At 38.1% G+C, this 18,193-nt stretch overlaps 2 protein-coding genes across 2 annotated transcripts in view; both read left to right on the top strand.

Annotated features, from left to right (window-relative positions):
• The window catches only part of Ire1 (serine/threonine-protein kinase/endoribonuclease Ire1), an 8,776-nt gene extending 7,325 nt beyond the window's left edge, over positions 1-1,451 (top strand). Inside the window, exons 10-11 of the mRNA XM_018503157.1 lie at positions 738-1,038; positions 1,329-1,451. Of these exons, the coding sequence (XP_018358659.1) occupies positions 738-1,038; positions 1,329-1,374 (347 nt within the window). The 3' untranslated portion in view covers positions 1,375-1,451. The remainder of the gene's footprint in view (positions 1-737; positions 1,039-1,328) is intronic.
• An 11,261-nt stretch (positions 1,452-12,712) lies between these two features.
• Positions 12,713-13,945, top strand: LOC108758261 (uncharacterized). Its single transcript, XM_018503128.1, has one exon. The coding sequence runs from the start codon at positions 12,713-12,715 to the stop codon at positions 13,943-13,945; it is 1,233 nt and encodes a 410-aa protein (XP_018358630.1).
• Positions 13,946-18,193: the final 4,248 nt, after the last annotated feature.

Here is an 18,193-nt window from a genome sequence, read left to right as displayed (position 1 = left end):
TTTTGAAAACGTTGAATACGTATATTTTCAGATTTCTGATCCGATGTGTATTTCTCGAGATATTCGACCGTTTCCACACTTTTCGAACACCCTGTATATTATATAATATACTGTAAAAACTAAATTAAAGATGTCACCACTATTATCGAATTTGGAATTAAAAAAGTCTGTACTATCGACCTTGATTGAGTTGGGTAATCGGTTTAGCATCCCCTTAAGACATTACTTAAGACGGTCTTAAAATAAGAACCGACTATGAATACCGGCCTTAGTGTCTTATTATCATTACTTAAAACGGTCTTGAAATAAGAACGATTATGTTCGTTCTTGCAGGCCGTATATCGGCTTGGGATTGGCTTATAATATCCTAATACTGTATTCAAGATAGTCTTAAATATAAGATCCGACTATGAATACCACAGTCATTGGCCGGTAGTCATAGTCGATTCTTATTTCAAGATCGTCTTAAGTAATGTCTTAAGACGCTAATGCAGCCCTCTGATTGGTTCGTTACTTCTTAAGACCGTACTTAAGACAGTCTTGAATATAAGATCTGACTATGAATACCGGCCATAAGAGCCATAGTAATCTTGAGACATTACTTAAAACAGTCTTAAAATAAGAACTATGAAACCGGTTGGTAATTTTAAAATATCTTGCATAATAAATCCGCTTTTGATTTTGTTTTATCTTTTTTTATTGAAAAGAATTTGTTTTTGAAATTTTTGGATATGTAGTTCATAGAGACATTAAACCTCACAATGTCTTGCTCTCTGTCCCTGGACCTCGTGGAGAAGTACGCGCTATGATATCAGATTTTGGATTATGTAAAAAACTCCAGCTCGGTCGCGTATCATTTTCACGGAGATCCGGTATCACTGGAACTGATGGCTGGATTGCGCCAGAGATGCTAAATGGAGAAAGGACGACATGTGCGGTCGACATTTTCTCGCTTGGTTGCGTTTTTTATTATGTTCTCTCCGGTGGCAAGCATCCTTTCGGTGATCCATTACGAAGACAAGCTAATATCCTCTGTAAGTAACAATTGAAGTAAAATTTCCAATTGCATGTACTTTTCTTTGGCTCATTTATGTCATTTCTTATGTTATTTCTTACATAGTAATCGTTCAATATATTCTGTAAATCAAGCCAAGAGAATATAATGACAAATATGCAGAGATGATAATAATTCTACAGATTATTATTATAATTGAATATACATTTAGCCATTTGTTAAATTATCATTGTGAAACTACCGCATGAAATATCAATTATATTATGATAATTGTTTGTTACAAGTATATTGGTCTATTCTGTCTCCGTTATAGGTGGCGAGAGCAATTTAACAGCGCTCCAGGAAGTGTCTTCAAGTGACAGAGAATTAGCTTTGTTACTTATCAAGGCAATGTTATGCAGTAATCCTGCCGGTAGACCGCCAGCTTTAGCAATTTGTAATTATCCAATTTTCTGGAATTTAGCAGAGATTCTGGGTTTCTTTCAGGTATAAAATACAATTTAGTATTTTCAAAATATATATCTGTTTTTTATTTGCGCTTTCGAGAGAAAGAGGAAAGAAGATTAAAATTCATTTCCAAGTTATATTTTATAAAAAATTTAAGATTCTTCTGATATATATAACTACTTTAGATTAGATTAGATTTATGAAAGATAATTGCATTAGATTTATGATAGAAGTGAAAAATTGTGTGAATCTTTCCTTTGTTTTGTCACTATTGCAATTTATGCAATAGGATATTAGCGACCGAGTGGAAAAAGATCAGTCTGACAGCCCGGCTTTAATAGCATTGGAAACTTACGGTGAGCACGTAACGGGAGACGATTGGAGACTCTATATAGATTTTGAAGTTGCAACAGATTTGCGTAAATATAGGAGTTATCGAGGCAAGAGCGTAAGAGACCTACTCAGGGCTCTACGGAACAAGGTTAGTGAGAGCGCAAGTATCTGGAGACACGGTAATGTCTCGACACTAAGATAAGTGCAGCGTTATAGCGTGAGACACTGTCGTGCTCTTTTACGTGATAGATATAACAAGATTATAACACAAACGTTCCGTATTATCACGTGTTCAATTATATTAATGTTAAAGGGGAGAATGATAAATTATTATCTTTTGCTTTTTCACTTTCTTTTTTTTCAATATTTTAGTTTAAATTCGCTGAAATTCTGATATATTTTACATATATGCAGAATGACAATCAGAATATTATTAAAACCATTACTTTTTTTTATTTACGAGAAGAAAGGACCCCGCACAAAATCATAGGATTTAGGCCCTCGGTGAAATTGGCTGAAATTTTAGTATATTATAGTTCTTGACTCATTGATCAAAAGTGTCCATAGACAAAACCTGAAAATGATTAGTTTTTTTTTGTTAGAGCCGTTTAAAGTTTTATTTTATTAATGCTTCAAAAGCAAGTTTCTGTAATAAATCAAGAGATTTTAGATAACAATATGCCATCCACTCTCGTCACTCTCACTCCCAATCCCACCCTCACTCCATTCCCACCCCTATTCCCATACACCTACGCCCACGCGCGCATTTTTACTATGTACTTAGATTTTACTAGATTTTTACGATTTCTCTCACGCGTATCATTTGAAATGTGTTAGTTCATTTACCTTTCATGTGCGAAGTGCTTGATTATCACGACCCGAATGTTTATTTCCGCATGTGAAGCTCCATGTACAAAAAAATATCGGGTGCTCTCTAAAGTGCGATAGCAACATAGGATAGAAAATTCTTTTCCTCTTCGCTTTGTTTACATTCATATGCGGCAAGGGGACTCATGAAAATCAAGTAACCCAAAGGAATGAAACGCCTGTCACGTCCACGTCGTTCATTTCGAATAATTCTGAGGATGGACGAAAAACTAAAATCATAAATGTACCATTGATGCATACACAAACACACACACGTGCGCGCGCGCGTATGTGTGTGGGGATGGGGGTGGAGTGGGAGTGGAGTGGAGATGGGGTTGGTAGTGAAGGTGGTGAGAGTGGTTGGTGCATATTGTTATTTAAAATCTCTTGATTTATTATAGAAACCTAATTTTGAGGTATTAGTAAAATAAAACTTTAAATGGTTACAACAAAAAAACTAGTCATTTTCAGGCTTTGTGCCTATGGACATTTTTGATCAGTGAGTCAAGAACTAACATATTAAAATTTCAGTCAATTTCACCGAGGGCCAAAATCCTATGATTTTGTGCAGGGTCCTTTACGAGATTTACAGGATTATTTATGAGAAGAAAAACAAAGAATGAATAGTTCAAAAGAATCTCGTAACAATATTTATAATTAGGATATTAGAAATATATTTAAGGCTCCTCAGTACTCAGCCAAGAACTCTGCGTTGACGGTGGCAATACAGAATCAGATGGCGATCTGACAAAACCAGTAGCCACACATTCAAGCACGAGCCCATGTCCGTGTGCTCGCCTTCTAGTGCGTCGAGAGTGAACGAGACAGCGAGCTTCTTCTCATAATAAGCTAGTCGCTTATTGCAAGCGATCGAAAATGCTTTCTCGGTAATCTCGGCCGCTCGGCGGCTCTCGGCATCATAAGGGGCGAGGAGCATTCTAAATAACATATAAGTTTTAATAAATTGTAATAATAGTGTACGCTTTCCATTAATCCAAAATAGTATAAATCATATAAAAACGCAACAGTTTACGAGATATTTAATTGTTTACGATTTTTTTTATGCGCGTTGTATACTTCATAAACTTAAATAGCAAAAATAGTTCAGTAGAAGTAGAATTTTATCAGAAAAAAGTTATAAATCAGCCTTTCTCTTCACGAAAATCTTCGAAAGGAAGAAATTAGAAAAGAAATGCGTATGTTTCAGACTCGAGACTTGTGAAGAAAATATGCTAAAAAAAAATCGAATAGCTGCAAAAAGCACGTTTTTCGCTTATAAAACGAAAGATATTGATTGTATGGAAAGTTTTGAAATTCTCATAAAATGTAGCCCTCGTAATGACGAACAAATCTAGCCCTGAACGAGTTTGAAATGTTCATCAGTTTTTGCAAAAAGCCATCACTAAAAACCTATCTGCGGAAAACTTAATTTCTTCATCTTTTTTTGAGCAGTCGCACAGCAATATACAGGGGTGATTTTTCTTTTTCAAGAATTACACTATCACGTACACTTATAAAACGATTTTTTGCAGTTAAATTATTATAAAACGACTTTGAAAAGTATCTTTTTTTCATATAAAAAAATGGAATAATTCCGTTAATATGCATCACATCAAATAGTCGTGTGAAGCATTCGCCAGCTGACATTTTTCTACGAATTTAAAAAAAAAAGATTACGCTCCGATTATTATAAGCCGCAATAAAAATTTTTTTTCAAAAAACTGGCTTTAATTTTTAAGATTAAGAGTTGGCATCAATTTGTCAAGTAAAAATTGAATTTGCTGTTAAAAAATTCTCGAACTTTTTGCTACTGAAAAAGTTTGTTTAAATTGTTCAAAACCATTGAAAAGTTGAGGAACACGAGCGAGGCAGCGCGCCGGACGGAATAGGGGAAGTCGGCGCGCGATCGAGTAAAGCCGTAATCACACTACAGGCTCCCGACTCTGACTCCCGACTCTCGACTCAAAGTCGAATAGAGTGATTTCTATTCTCGAGTCGGCAGTCAGAGTCGGCTGCTGCTTTGCTGTGATTGGTAGAATGATAGTCGGGAGTCCGAGTCAGTAGTCGAGTCAGAGTCGGGAGTCTGCAGTGTGATTACGGCTTAAGGAAGATCGGACCGCTCGGCGACTCGCGCGTATCTGGGTGTTTACGTGAAGTAATCAGATTTCTAAATTGGATTGAACAGTGGTACTCAATCTGATGACTTTAAGGCCCGAATCCATAGTCGTTTCTCAAATCTCAAGATTGGTTTCAAACAAAGTCTCAAATCTTCAACCAAAATTTCAGTGCTAGTGTCTAATCATGAAATCGAATTCGTCGTGACTGTTCATGACTGAGTGGGAAATACGAGAATAAAATAAAACGTGGTGACTAATAAGGTTACAAAATATAACGGCTGAACATTTAGAAAATTCATTTTTTAAAGAAAGTGTGAGGTAAAGAATTAAAATATTTATAATATTTGTAATATATAAAATATTTATTATAATAATTTCCTGATGAAAAAATTTCGCTGAAAAAATCCTACGTTTTGGAACATTTCAGCGAAATTGCTCAAAATTTGCTGAAATTTCGCTAAAAGTGAATTTTTTAGTTAACATATTGAAAAATCGCTGAAATTTCTCTAAAACTGAACTGAAATTTCTGTGAAATTTTTCTGAAATTTTTATTGAAATTTGTTTGAAATTTAGCTGAAAATGAATTTTTCAGCTAAAAATCGCTGAAACTAAACTGAAATTTTTCTAAAATGTCAAAATTTTGCTAAAAAGTGTTCCAAAATGTGAAATAATTTCAGTGAAATTTTTCCATCAGGAAAGGTTAAGTAATGATATTTTAGAGGTACAAATAAGCTACTCAATTACAATTCTCTTTGTAAAAAATTTTAATTACTATGATATATGGTTGTAACGAATTTAGTTTTTCAAAACAAGAAAAATCATAATTCGACATTTATGTATTATATATTGCCACATTATAGTGACGCCGCCTGCCCACAGTTTGGACAGATATAGCAACCGGTTGTCTCTTTGAATCCGCTTCAGTGGTCGCGTTAGACACACACTCATAGAATTATGTTAATCCTAGCGTTCGATAGCCTATTGCTAAGACATCTTCATCAAGCAAATCAGAGCGGTTGTTTTCAATGCGTTCACGATGTACCACAATGTACCACAGCATAAATCACATGATTTATTGTCTGTAGAATTTAGCGGTGGACAAGAAGGTGATGGTCTGTACTTAACATTATTGGTATTCTTCAAGTTATCATTGGAAGACGTGCCTGTAATTGGAAAATATATTTGGCACGAGCTTTTTTTGCAGCTCGTCTGCCACGGAACATGACTGTTCGTTTGAAAGTCGTACGTTAATTGTATACAAATGTTTTATTAAGCAATTATTTTGTTTGATGAAAATGAATGGTACAAGATACACAGGAGAATATAATATAGTGTAATTTTTTTACTATAATGTTAACATTGAAATTATTATGGTCTATACCAGTGACTTGATATCAGATATTAATACATGTGACAGATAACAAATTCTATATTTTTAACTAATATAAATAAGTTACATATAATAATAATATTATATTTAACTTATATATATATATATATATTATATACTTTGACAGGAAACTAAAGTATTAATCATAAAATAATATAGTATTAGAATCCACATTTTGGAATCAAATTTTTTTTCTTAAAAGTTTAATCAAGTCCCAGTATAAAATTTATACTAGGAATCTTGTAACATTCACAAGTTATAAATTGTAATGTATAAAGCAATATGTTGCGAATTGGCAGTTTTGAATTAGAGCTTCCGCGCGCGCGGGACTAGTTGGATTCGCGCTCGCCCATGTCGCCACTATGATTGGCGCATGAGTAGCGTTGTAAGCGCATCGAGGTGGCATTTCAGGCTGCGGTCCACTTGCTTCTTCTAAATGCTTTGAACGTTACGCTCCAAACGTTACGCTCCGATTGGTCCATTACTATTTCGAATGCTACAATTGCTACGTGAACGCTCCAGCCAATCCACCTCCCGAGGTGAGGCAGTTGAAGCGAAGTGGGAGCAAAAACGATGACGTATTGTCGTCGGTAGGAAGACATGTTGCGTCCCTTCTTCCTACCTTCGTTTTCGCCGTGCTGGCGGTAACTGTTCAAGTTTTGATGGCCTCTTTCGAGCGCGTCAACGTAACAGCGGAACGTTGCTTTCGATGTCATAGCTACCTATTTGGAAAGTTGCCTGTTTTGGAAAGTTGCTTATTTTGGAAAGTTGCCTATCTTGGAAAGTTACCTATTTTGGAAAGTTACTTATTTTGGAAAGTTGCCTATTTTGGAAAGTTACACAGGAAAATTGCGACGGACAATTATCCATAATTTACCAAGCTTAAATTTGTTACCCGACGAGACTGGTTCCTCCCCGAGATTTTTGGACAAATGGCGTCTGTCGGCTTTGGATTATTTGGCTTGCCGGACAGACAGCATCTCGGGGACTTCCAGGTAACTCCTGTGGACGCCATTTTGGCACACTAGACTATACGGTTCCCTTACAATTGACGCCGGCTTGGCCAGACATATTAGTGTGCTGGATGGGAACGTATAAATTACTTAAGAACGAGAGTTTGAGTTTTCAATTTACCCTGGCCAACATATTATTTAACTTTCGCTATCGAACATTTGGTCCTTCGAGCCGGATACGTTGGCCACACCACGATGAGACTTACACATTCAGAGGCTTGTTTAGAGCAGCAAATTGCTCTCAATAATCTGATTGCTAATTCATATGATAATCTCACTAGAGTTGGATTGAGCAACTTGAATTCTCACCGAATTCAAGCACGACTTAACGCCCTTCAAGAGGATTGGGAAAAATTCTCCATTGTGAATGAAGCCATCGTTATTGCTATGGGTGCTCTGAGCTCTGAGGATAGACTGCACGCTCAAGACTATTCCTATTTTACTAACAATTTCTTTGTTGCTATCAGCGCTCCCATTCAGTCACATAAATCACTTTTTGTCACTTTTTTTGTTGATAGGTCACTTAAAGTTACTATTGTCGAATATGAGTCACTATAGTCACTTTTTTTCTTTAACTGACATGAAATTTGTAAAACATGAGCTCCAGGGATGACAAATCAAAGACAATTTACGACATCGCGATCAATGCTATCAGTCGACGACTCAATGTGTAACGCTACACCGCCGACTGATGGCGTTGACAGCGATGTTGGGTGTGTTCCGAAATGTGCTGACAGTACTGAAACCCTATAATGCACGTAACGTGTACCAAACATTTACAGTACTGGCAGCGAATTTCGGAACAGCTGTTGTAAACCATCTCTAATCTGGCATCTCTGCTGCCGACTGTTACCGATTGCATCCGATCTCAGCGATGCCACACGGTTATCTATTCAAATTGACGATCTTGGCCGATATGTGATTTTGCGTGCGGAGATACTCTCTATCGCATGAATATCTGGACATTATTTTGCATTGCAAATCGAATGCTGAGACGTCTTTAACTCTAGGTAAATAATATTCAGATATTTTGATGATTTTCCGGCAGAAATAAATTGATAAAAATCAAATTTGGCTAGAACTTTTATTATCCATTTTTATTTTGGTAATTATGCAGTTTAACCCCATCTTCTCAAAAATCAATGAAATTAGGTTTATTCGATGCCTTTTTCCATAAAACGAAATAATTTGGCAAAAATAAGCATCGCAGTTGTGTGACAGATTTCCTAATCTCAATAGTCAACTTTAACGCTTAATATCTCGGTTCGCGAGACAGAAAGATTCTCATATCTGCTAGATTCTTTAGTTTTATGCAAAAATGCGTCGAATAAGCATATTTTTATTGATTTTTGAGGTGATGAGATTAAACTGTATAATAATTTTTATTTTTAAAGTTATTTGTAGTATAATTTTAAAATGTTGAATTGATTTTTAATTTTGGAGTGAGAAAATATTTACTTCAATTTGTAATTTTGATTGTGAAATGATACCATCTTAAAATGATTTTTCATATAAAATGACTATGAAAACTCGGAAATCGATTTGTATCATTTTTTATTCTTTGCTCAGTCGTCTTTGAAATGATTTTTTTATTAACTTAACTGCTAGATAGTTTGTGTCATTTGAAGTTAGTTGCAAGTTAGCTAAGCTATATGACGATGATAATAAGTCAACGGTAATAATAAATGAGTGCGTGCGTTTAAGTTAATAATCGAATTTTTATTTTTCAATTTTATTTTCAACCTCGATTACTTATTTTCTAAATATTTTCTGATATTTTGAGTTGTGTTAAAAAAATTAATTTTTTGTCACTTTCATTGACAAATATTTTTCGTGTATTATGTTTTTCGTATCAAAAAACACTTGAAATGATTGTGAAATATGAAAGAAAGTTGTGAAGTGTTTTACTCTTTGCAGTGCAATGGGGAAAAATTGCAAGTTTTTGGATAGTTGGAGTGAAAAAGATGACGAGCAAGGATACAAAGTCCAGGAATGGGCGACAAAACCTCAATCTAGTGATCATGAGGCGTACTGTAAAGCTTGTATGTGCAATATCGATGTATTGCAGAAAGGATTCCAAGCTATTACTCAACATGCTTCGACAATCAGACATAAGAAAAATATGATAGCGCAGAAATTAGTTAGTCAGATGCGTTTCATTACCACATCAGTAATCAAAGAATCCTCATCAGCTGCCAGTATATCAAATGACAGCCCTTCATTCCTTCAGCTCTATAGTGTATGAGATCAAACAACTCGAGCAGAACTCATTTGGACTATGAAGAGCGTGATTTCAAATTTTAGTGCTTCTTCATGCTATGATTTGAAAGCTACATTCCAAGCAATGTTTGGCCAAAACAATGTGCTTCAAAGCTTCTCCCTCGGACGAACAAAGATTATGTATCTAATCACTGAAGCTTTAGCTCCATATTTCAGGAATAAATAGAGAAAAGAGATCGGAGATTCGTATTTTACGTTACTCCATGACGAAACTACTAATGCAGCTGGTAGAAAAGAGCTTCACATAGCTATTCGCTATTGGTGTGAGTCTATGAATAGTATTGTTACTCAACATTTAGAAACATTTTTTATAGGAAAATCCAGAGCTGACGATCTTGTAAAGAAGTTGAACGAAGTTATGTCTAATACCAATCTTCCTTCCTCCAATCTGTTAATGCTCGGTAGCGATGATCCTAACGTTAACAAAGCTGTTTTCAAGAAGATGGATCAGATACTTATCGAATCAAGAAGGAAGGGTTTGATTAATATTGGGACCTGCAATATACATACCACTCATAATGCTTTTCGCAAAAGTATGAAAAAACTTGGTGATAATGCATCCGATTTGTTATATTTTTTGCATGACTTTTTCAACGGTTGGCCTGGAAGATGGGAAGACTTTTGCGTTGTGTTAAAGAAGTACAATCTGCCTTTTTATCATTTTCTCAGACATGTCCCTCAACGTTGGCTTACTATAAAAGATGCTGGAAAAAGGGCACTTTTGTTATGGACAGCTACAAAGTATTATTTTTTGGAATATATTTAAAAAAAAAAGAAAGACAAAACTCTAATGGAATCTTTAGCTTATTGACGGATTGCAAATCTCCTCAAAAGATCAACTATGAAGGCAGAAGTTATATTTGTTGTTTTGTCTGCAAATATTTTTATTTCTATCACGAGCGTTTTCCAAAGAGAAGAGCCTCTGATACATTTACTTTACTCTGAATTGAAGAATTTAATCAAAATCCTTATCGGAATATCATGTAAGAATACTAATCTTGCTTACGATGAAATATTCAATGGGAATAATTTGCTACAGCCTGATAAGGTTGTCGTTGATAAGACTATACTTGACGAACTTGATCGTTGCGGTGATTCTGTTGCGAAAACTCAATTTCTCGAAAAAGCAAGAAATCATTACGTATCTGCCTGTCAATATATATTGGAAAAATCATCGCTCCAGTCAAAGAATAATATATTACGAAGTGTAAGGTGTTTGCAACCTTCTGGGTGGCACCCAGTTGGACACGGCTCAATTGGACACGAGCCACTCACAGCGCTTGAGACTACAAAGCTCTTAAGCACCGGTCGCTGTGATTGGTGGTGTCCAATCGAGACGTGGTCAATCGGGATCATCCCCATCCTTCTAAATGCCAGAAATCTTATTCCATTTCTGCGATTATAACAGCGGCAAAGGCATTACCGTTCGAAATACAAACCGATATTTTAATAGATGAATGGAAACTCTTACAAGAAGAAAAGTATCCTAAGACAGACATATCTAAGATTCGAATTGATGTATATTGGAGCTACTTTTTTGCTCTGGAAAATAATTTTGGCAATATAAAATATCCTGTTGTGTCAAAAGTCGTGAAGGCTCTCCTGAGTCTTTCACATGGAAACGCCGATGTAGAACGAGGATTTTCTACATCTGCTCTTATTCTTACAGATAATAGAGCTCCTATGTCCGAGAAAACGTTGAACTCATATATGATTGTCAAGTATGAAGATATACAACAATTTACCTCATAGTCCCTATCACTAAAAAGAACTTTTAAACTTGGCTAGAACAGCGCATCAAAAATATGACGAATACTTGTAAGAAAAAAGAAAAAAAGAAAAAAGAAAAACAAGAATATGAAACAAGAGTAAACGAAGAGATAAGGAAAGAAGAAGAGAAAAAAAGATTAGAGAGAGAGAGAGAGAGAGAAGAATTGAAATCAAATAAAAGAAATCTTAAAACAGAAGAAGAAGAGCTGACGGAGTTGCGTCAATTTGAAGATGCGAAAACTAAGCAGGCTGATAAACTATTGGAAGAGACTAGCCAGAGATTAAAAAAAGGAGTAGAAAAAGAGAATATGGAAGAAATAGCCCTCGCTGAAGCAATGTTAGTAGGTTACAAAGCTTCGCAATGAAGCGCAAGAAAAAAGAAAGCAAGTTAGAGACAAAGAAAAAGATGTAAATAAAAGGAAGAATAATGTTTTAGATTATTTTACTAAAAAATCAAAGAGCAATTAAATAATGAAATTTTATTATATTTAGATTTAATTAGATAACATCTGTGATTTTGTTTTTTTATATTTCCTTTCTATGTATTAGTCTTGTATTAATTCTCTATATTATCTATAGACTGCGGAACTTTATGCAAAATACTTAACTGAATGTTTTGCATAAAATGCATATTTTGCAATTTTGTAAATTTTGTACAGATGACAATCTCAATCTTTTTACTTCACCTTTTAATAACTCTTTAGCGAACAACGATTGACTGCTAAAACTGTCTGATAGTTAATATTCAGTTAAGTATTTTGCATAAAGTTCCTCAGTCTAATTATCTATTATATATGTAGATTTTATTATATACGTAGATATATAAGATTTTTTTATAAATGTGAAATTAAAAGGCTTTTGAAGACTACAATTATTTTTTTAGGAGCAGAAAAACAAGAATTAATGTTATTTTTTTCTTAAATGGCCTTACTCCAAAAAATTAATAAAAATAATTATTTTAATTATTGTTTTATTTTAATTTCTCAAGAGTCACTTTTTGTCACCTTTTCTGTAAAGAAATAGTTACTATTTCACTTTTTTCGGTCTGAGGAACGGATGGCAGCGCTGTGCTACGCGAGAGTTTTATTTGGAGACTACTGAACGTATAAACCTATTACTCGAAACCGATCACGGAGCCTCTCATCGTTCATCATCAGGTCACCACGACGCTCCTATTCAAGTCAGTTATCCATTTTACCATTCGGCAAGGTTGCCTCGTATTGATCTCCCCAAGTTCAATGGCACTCCCTTCGATTGGCTTTCCTTCAAGGATATTTTCCATTCTTTAGTGATTGCTAACCCTACGATCACGTCCGTAGAGAAACTTGAAAACCAGCTTAGTTGGCTCGGCCACATCCCTTTTGAAGAACATGGCTGTTACGGACGACAATTTCCAAAAGGCATGGGAAACGTTTATTTCCTTTTACGAAAACAAAAGACTGTTGGTTAATGCCGCCTTTCGTTATTCAATCTCAAGCGTATGACAAAGGAATCCGCCGCGGATCTGGAACGCTTGTATACTAGCGTTATGCAAATATATAGATCTCTGGAAACCTTGCGACGATCTATTGAAACATGGGACGATTTTCTTGTGTTCATAATAGTACAACGTCTCGATTCGGAGTCCGTAAAGGGGTGGGAGCAATTTCTCGGCTCAGATACCGAACTACCTACTTTGCTCAAGCTCACCCAATTTTTGGTATCCCGTCTTCGTTCTCTTCAAGCATTTGTGAAATCACGTGCTAGTAAATCGTCAATTCAACCACAACTAACCACCATCAAGGTTCATTATCAAGGAAAGTCTAAGGAAAAGGATGTCAGCCAAGGCCTCGGTTGCTCCCTTTGTTCGGACAAGCATCATCCTTCTAATTGCCCTCAGTACCGATCTAAATTGTTAAAGCAGAAACTGGAGCTTGTTGCAAAGCACAAATTGTGCTACAATTGCCTCGGGATTCATCGAGTCGTTGCTTGCCGAACAGTTAAACGTTGTTTGAAATGCGGCAGAAAACACCATACCTCCATCCACTCTGGATCTTCACAATCTACCAAGGTCAAGTCAGATAGCAACGAGCCAGCAAAAGCCGGCAAACAGAGCACCTGCTACTGTTACCTCCACCTCGGAAGCAGCTCAGGTTATGCACTCGATCCCAACCGTAACCGCTCTTACTCCTCAGGTATTATTGGCCACGGCTCAAGTCGAATCCTTTCTCCAAATGGCAATGTCATCACCGTGCGAGCTTTGATTGATCAAGGTTCGGAGGTCTCCTTAATAACTGAAAGAATAGTACAACGCTTGCGAATGACCCGAACACATTCGACTGTCCCATTAACTGGCATCGATGGGAAAGCTTCTAGTAGAACAAGAAGGATTGTTAGTTTTCATCTTCGTCCGAATTTCCAAGCCAACTTTGAATGTACTGTTACAGCGCACATATTAACGAACCTTACGTCCGATTCCATTAGCCCCAATAAATCAGACTTATGGCCGCATCTGGATGGCTTGCAATTTGCCGATCCTCAGTTTTCACGCCCTGGTGCTATTGATCTCATTCTAGGAGCAGACCTCTATGGATCCATCATCGCTGAAGATTTAGTTAGAGGATCACCAGATTCTCTGATCGCTCAACTTACCCATCTCGGATGGATTATTTCTGGCCCCACGAGCCACCCGGAACCTCCTACTGGAAGACGAATTGTACCCGCTACTACATAGATTTTAGGAATTGGAAGAAGTTCCGTCTTCAAGCGATAGTTCGTTATCTCAAGAAGAGCAAGAGTGCGTACAACACTTTCAGACGACCATTCAAGAGATTCACACGGACGTTATGCAGTTAATCTGCCTTTCAAGAAATCCACCGATCATTTAGGAGACTCGAAGAAGAAAGCCGTTCATCTCATCTATCGATTAAATCAACGATTTAAATCGAATCCTAACTATCCGAAATTGTACTCCGACTTTATCAAGGAATATGCAACGTTATAGTACATGGAGTTGGTACCTGACTCAACTCCTGAACCATCTGTCTCCTATCTCCCTCATCACGGGGTAATAAGAGAAGCTAGCCGCACCACCAAATTACGGGTTGTGTTTAACGGTTCAGTAAAACCACTTCGGGATCATCTTTTAACGATCTTTTGTACGTTGGTCCCAAATTGCAAACCAACCTATTCGACGTACTAGTATGGTTTCGGCAATTTTCTTATGTTTTTTCTTCGGACATCGAAAAGATGAATCGACAAATAAAGGTACATCATGGGGATTGGAAGTATCAACGTATCTTATGGATAAACGCCGGAAATTCTTTAGATACTTACCAGCTTACTACGGTTACTTATAGACTGGCCTGCGCTCCTTTCTTAGCTCTCAGCGTAGTTAATCAGTTGGTTAAGGATGAAGGTCACAGATTTCCTCTAGCTGTACCTGTGCTAAATCATGGCAGATATATGGATGATTTTTTTGGGGGAGCCGATTCCATCGACGAGGCACAAGTCATCATGTAACAAGTAAATCAGCTCTGCATGGCGGGCGGTTTTCGACTGCAGAAGTGGACTACGAACCATGTTGGAATTTTAGACAACCTGCCTGAAAGGGATCAGATCTCTTATGTCCTCCATACTCATTGAGGGAGATCTTACTATCCCCTCTCTCGGAGTTTCTTGGCAGCCACTTACCGACACTTTTAGATTCACCTGTCACCCAACCTTAAAAGAACCGGTTACCAAAAGGAGTGTTTCGTCCACCATAGCTAAACTATTCGATCCTCTGGGATTGCTTTTCCCGATTACCATCGGGGCAAAAATCCTTATGCAGGAAATTTGGACCTTACGATTAAACTGGGACGACCCTCTCCCATCAATTACTACCAAACGTTGGATCTCATTTATCAACGGATTAGAGGACTTATCTAAACTGAGTTTTCCAAGGTGGCTGGGTTTGAAATCAAACTAATCATTCGAAATCCACGGGTTTTCCGATGCTCCTCCTCAAGCTTACGCCGTAGTTGTTTACAGCCGAACAACTTCCGAAGATGGGGTGGTTCATACCCAGCTAATATGTTCCAAGGCCAAGGTAGTCTCATTAAAACGCATGACTGTTCCCCGTTTAGAACTCGCTGGGGCTACGTTACTTACCAAACTAGTGATGCATTTATTGAAGATCTTTGATCAGATCAACATCCCAGTTTATCTGTGGACGGATTCGACCGTCACGTATACCTGGATTTCTAATCACCCCTCTCGTTGGAAGAAATTTGTTCATAATCGAGTCTGTTTTATACAAGAGACCTTACCGCAAGCCCAATGGGGTATAGTATCTTGACGGGAAAATCCTGCTGATTTATCTACACGAGGATTTACGCCTATCCAGCTTTCCAAAGAACGATCCTGGTGGACTGGTCCTGATTGGTTATTAGAATCTTCGCCTTATTGGCCGCAACTGCCAACCACTATAGAAATGGGAGGTCCTCTTGAGGAACGGCCTCGTAAGGTATCAACGATTGGCGTCAAATCAACCGAATGCTGGGATCTCCTAAGATATTCTTCGCTTAAACGGCTGTTTCGAATCACTGCCCTTTGTCAACGAGCCATTCAACAGTTCCGAAAGGTTCCTAACTCCTCCTTAATGTGTCCTATTACTCCAAGTGAATTGCAAACAGCTAAGGTGTTTTGGGTGAAGATGGTTCAGAGATCGACCTTTTCTCAAGAACTTAAGCTACTTTCTGGCGGAAAATCATTGCCATCATCTCATCCCCTCGCTCGACTTACTCCTTTCCGAGATTCCGATGTTTTACGAGTTGGAGGACGCCTTCAGACCTCAGCCCTAAGTAGTGATTCTAAACATCCAGCCATTCTACCAAGACAATCACCACTTACAATCCTGGTCATCGCCGATGCGAGTGGCACCCAGTTGGACACGGCTCAATTGGACACGAGCCACTCACAGCGCTTGAGACTACAAAGCTCCTAAGCACCGGTCGCTGTGATTGGTGGTGTCCAATCGAGCCGTGATCAATCGGGATCACCCCGCCGATGCTCACTTAAAAACGTTGCATAGCGGCACCCAGCTCACCTTATGCACTATTCGTGAAGAGTTTTGGATTATCTAAGGGCGCGGTCCGATTCGAAGCTATATACTTAAATGTCTACAGTGCGTTCGTTTTTGTCGTGCCCGAGCACAACAACTGATCGGTCCGCTGCCTAAGGAACGAGTGACGTCGTCTCGTCCATTTTTGAACAATTAATTACGCCGGACCTCTTTCTATCAAGACTTGAAAGGGGAGGAATTTTCGAACTTATAAGGCTTACATTGTCCTTTTCGTATGTCTGTCTACTTCCGCAATTCATCTTGAATTGGTCACGGATTATACTGCGGAGGTTTACTTGGCGGCTTGTAAAAGGTTCACCGGACGCCGAGGAATCTGCTCTACACTTTGGAACGATTGTGGCACTAATTTCAAGGGGGCTGAGTTTGCCTTACAACGATTATTTACTGAAGCTCGATATCTTGCCAACTTATTAGCTTCCGATGGAACGCAGTGGAGATTCAATCCGCCTTCGGCTCCACATTTCGGGGGTAAGTGGGAGGCCGGAGGCAAGTCTGTGAAACACCACCTTCACCGAGGTGTTGGAAAATCACTATTAACCTACGAAGAAATGACGACCTTTCTCATTCAAATTGAAGCCATACTCAATTCTCGGCCTTTGAGTCCTTGTAGTGACGAGCCGGAAGATGTGAGCGCTCTGACTTCTAGCCACTTTCTCATGGGTTGCGCGCCCACACTCGTGCCTGAACCTTCATTAGAGGACGTACGACTTCCGCGACTATCAAGGTGGCAACCCCTCAGGCATATGATTGACTGTTTTTGGGCCAGGTGGTCTAGAGTGTTTGCAGCGGTATCAAGCTATCTCCAAGTGGAAGGATAAGAATCAGACGATCCGTGAGGGTTCCTTGGTTCTGGTAGTGGATGAAAGATATCCTGCTGTAAATGGCCACTCGGAAGAGTCCTTGCTACTCACCCAGGAGAGGACGGCTTAGTTCAAGTTGCAACTATTAAAACGCAATCGTCTATCTTCAAGAGACCTATTGTAAAGCTCTGTCCTCTACATAGGTAGAGGACCTATTCAAGGCGACACCTTGTAGTTTATTTCGTTAACTAGAGTTAACGAAGGCGGGCGGAATGTTGCGAGTTGGCAGTTTTGAATTAGAGCTTCCGCGCGCGCGGGATTCGCGCTCGCCCATGTCGCCACTACGATTGGCGCATGAGTAGCGCTGTAAGCGTTATGTATATAATCGAGGTGACATTTCAGTCGTCGGTAGGAAGACATGTTGCGCCCCTTCTCCCTACCTTCGTTTCCGCCGTGCTAGCGGCAACTGTTCAAGTTCTGATGGCCTCTCTCGAGCGCGTCAACGTAACAGCGGAACGTTGTTTTCGGTGTCATAGCTACCTATTTGGAAAGTTGCCTATTTTGGAAAGTTACACAGGAAAATTGCGACGGACAATTATCCGTAATTTACTAAGTTTAAGTTCGTTACCCGACGAGACTGGTTCCTCCTCGAGATCTTTGGACAAACGGCGTCTGTCGGCTTTGGATTATTTGGCTTGCCGGACAAACAGCATCTTGGGGACTTCCGGGTAACTCCTGTGGACGCCATTTTGGTACACTAGACTATACGTTTCCCTTGCAATTGACGCCGGCTTGGCCAGACATTAGTGTGCTCGATGAGAACGTATAAATTACTTAAGAACGATACAGTTTGAGTTTTCAATTTACCCAATTTACATATTATTTAACTTTCGCTATCGAACACAATATAATGATGGTATAATAGCATACAAAGGACCCCGCACTAATCCTATATGAAATTGGATTTCGGTTAAATCAAATGGTTTTCTCATATGTTATAGCTTATGACCTGCTGAACAAAACCTATAAGTTTTAGCGAAAAAAAATGAACAGTTTT

The sequence above is a fragment of the Trachymyrmex cornetzi genome, unplaced genomic scaffold (genome assembly GCF_001594075.2).
Source record: "Trachymyrmex cornetzi isolate Tcor2-1 unplaced genomic scaffold, Tcor1.1 scaffold1559, whole genome shotgun sequence".
Taxonomy (NCBI): domain Eukaryota; kingdom Metazoa; phylum Arthropoda; class Insecta; order Hymenoptera; family Formicidae; genus Trachymyrmex; species Trachymyrmex cornetzi.
Note: the sequence above shows the minus strand (reverse complement) of the source record. Positions and strands in the feature narration are given on the sequence as shown.

What these genes read in the sequence shown, in the direction of transcription:
- LOC108758261 (XM_018503128.1), top strand. Translation starts at nt 12,713, where the DNA reads ATGACAAAGGAATCCGCCGCGGATCTGGAACGCTTGTATACTAGCGTT.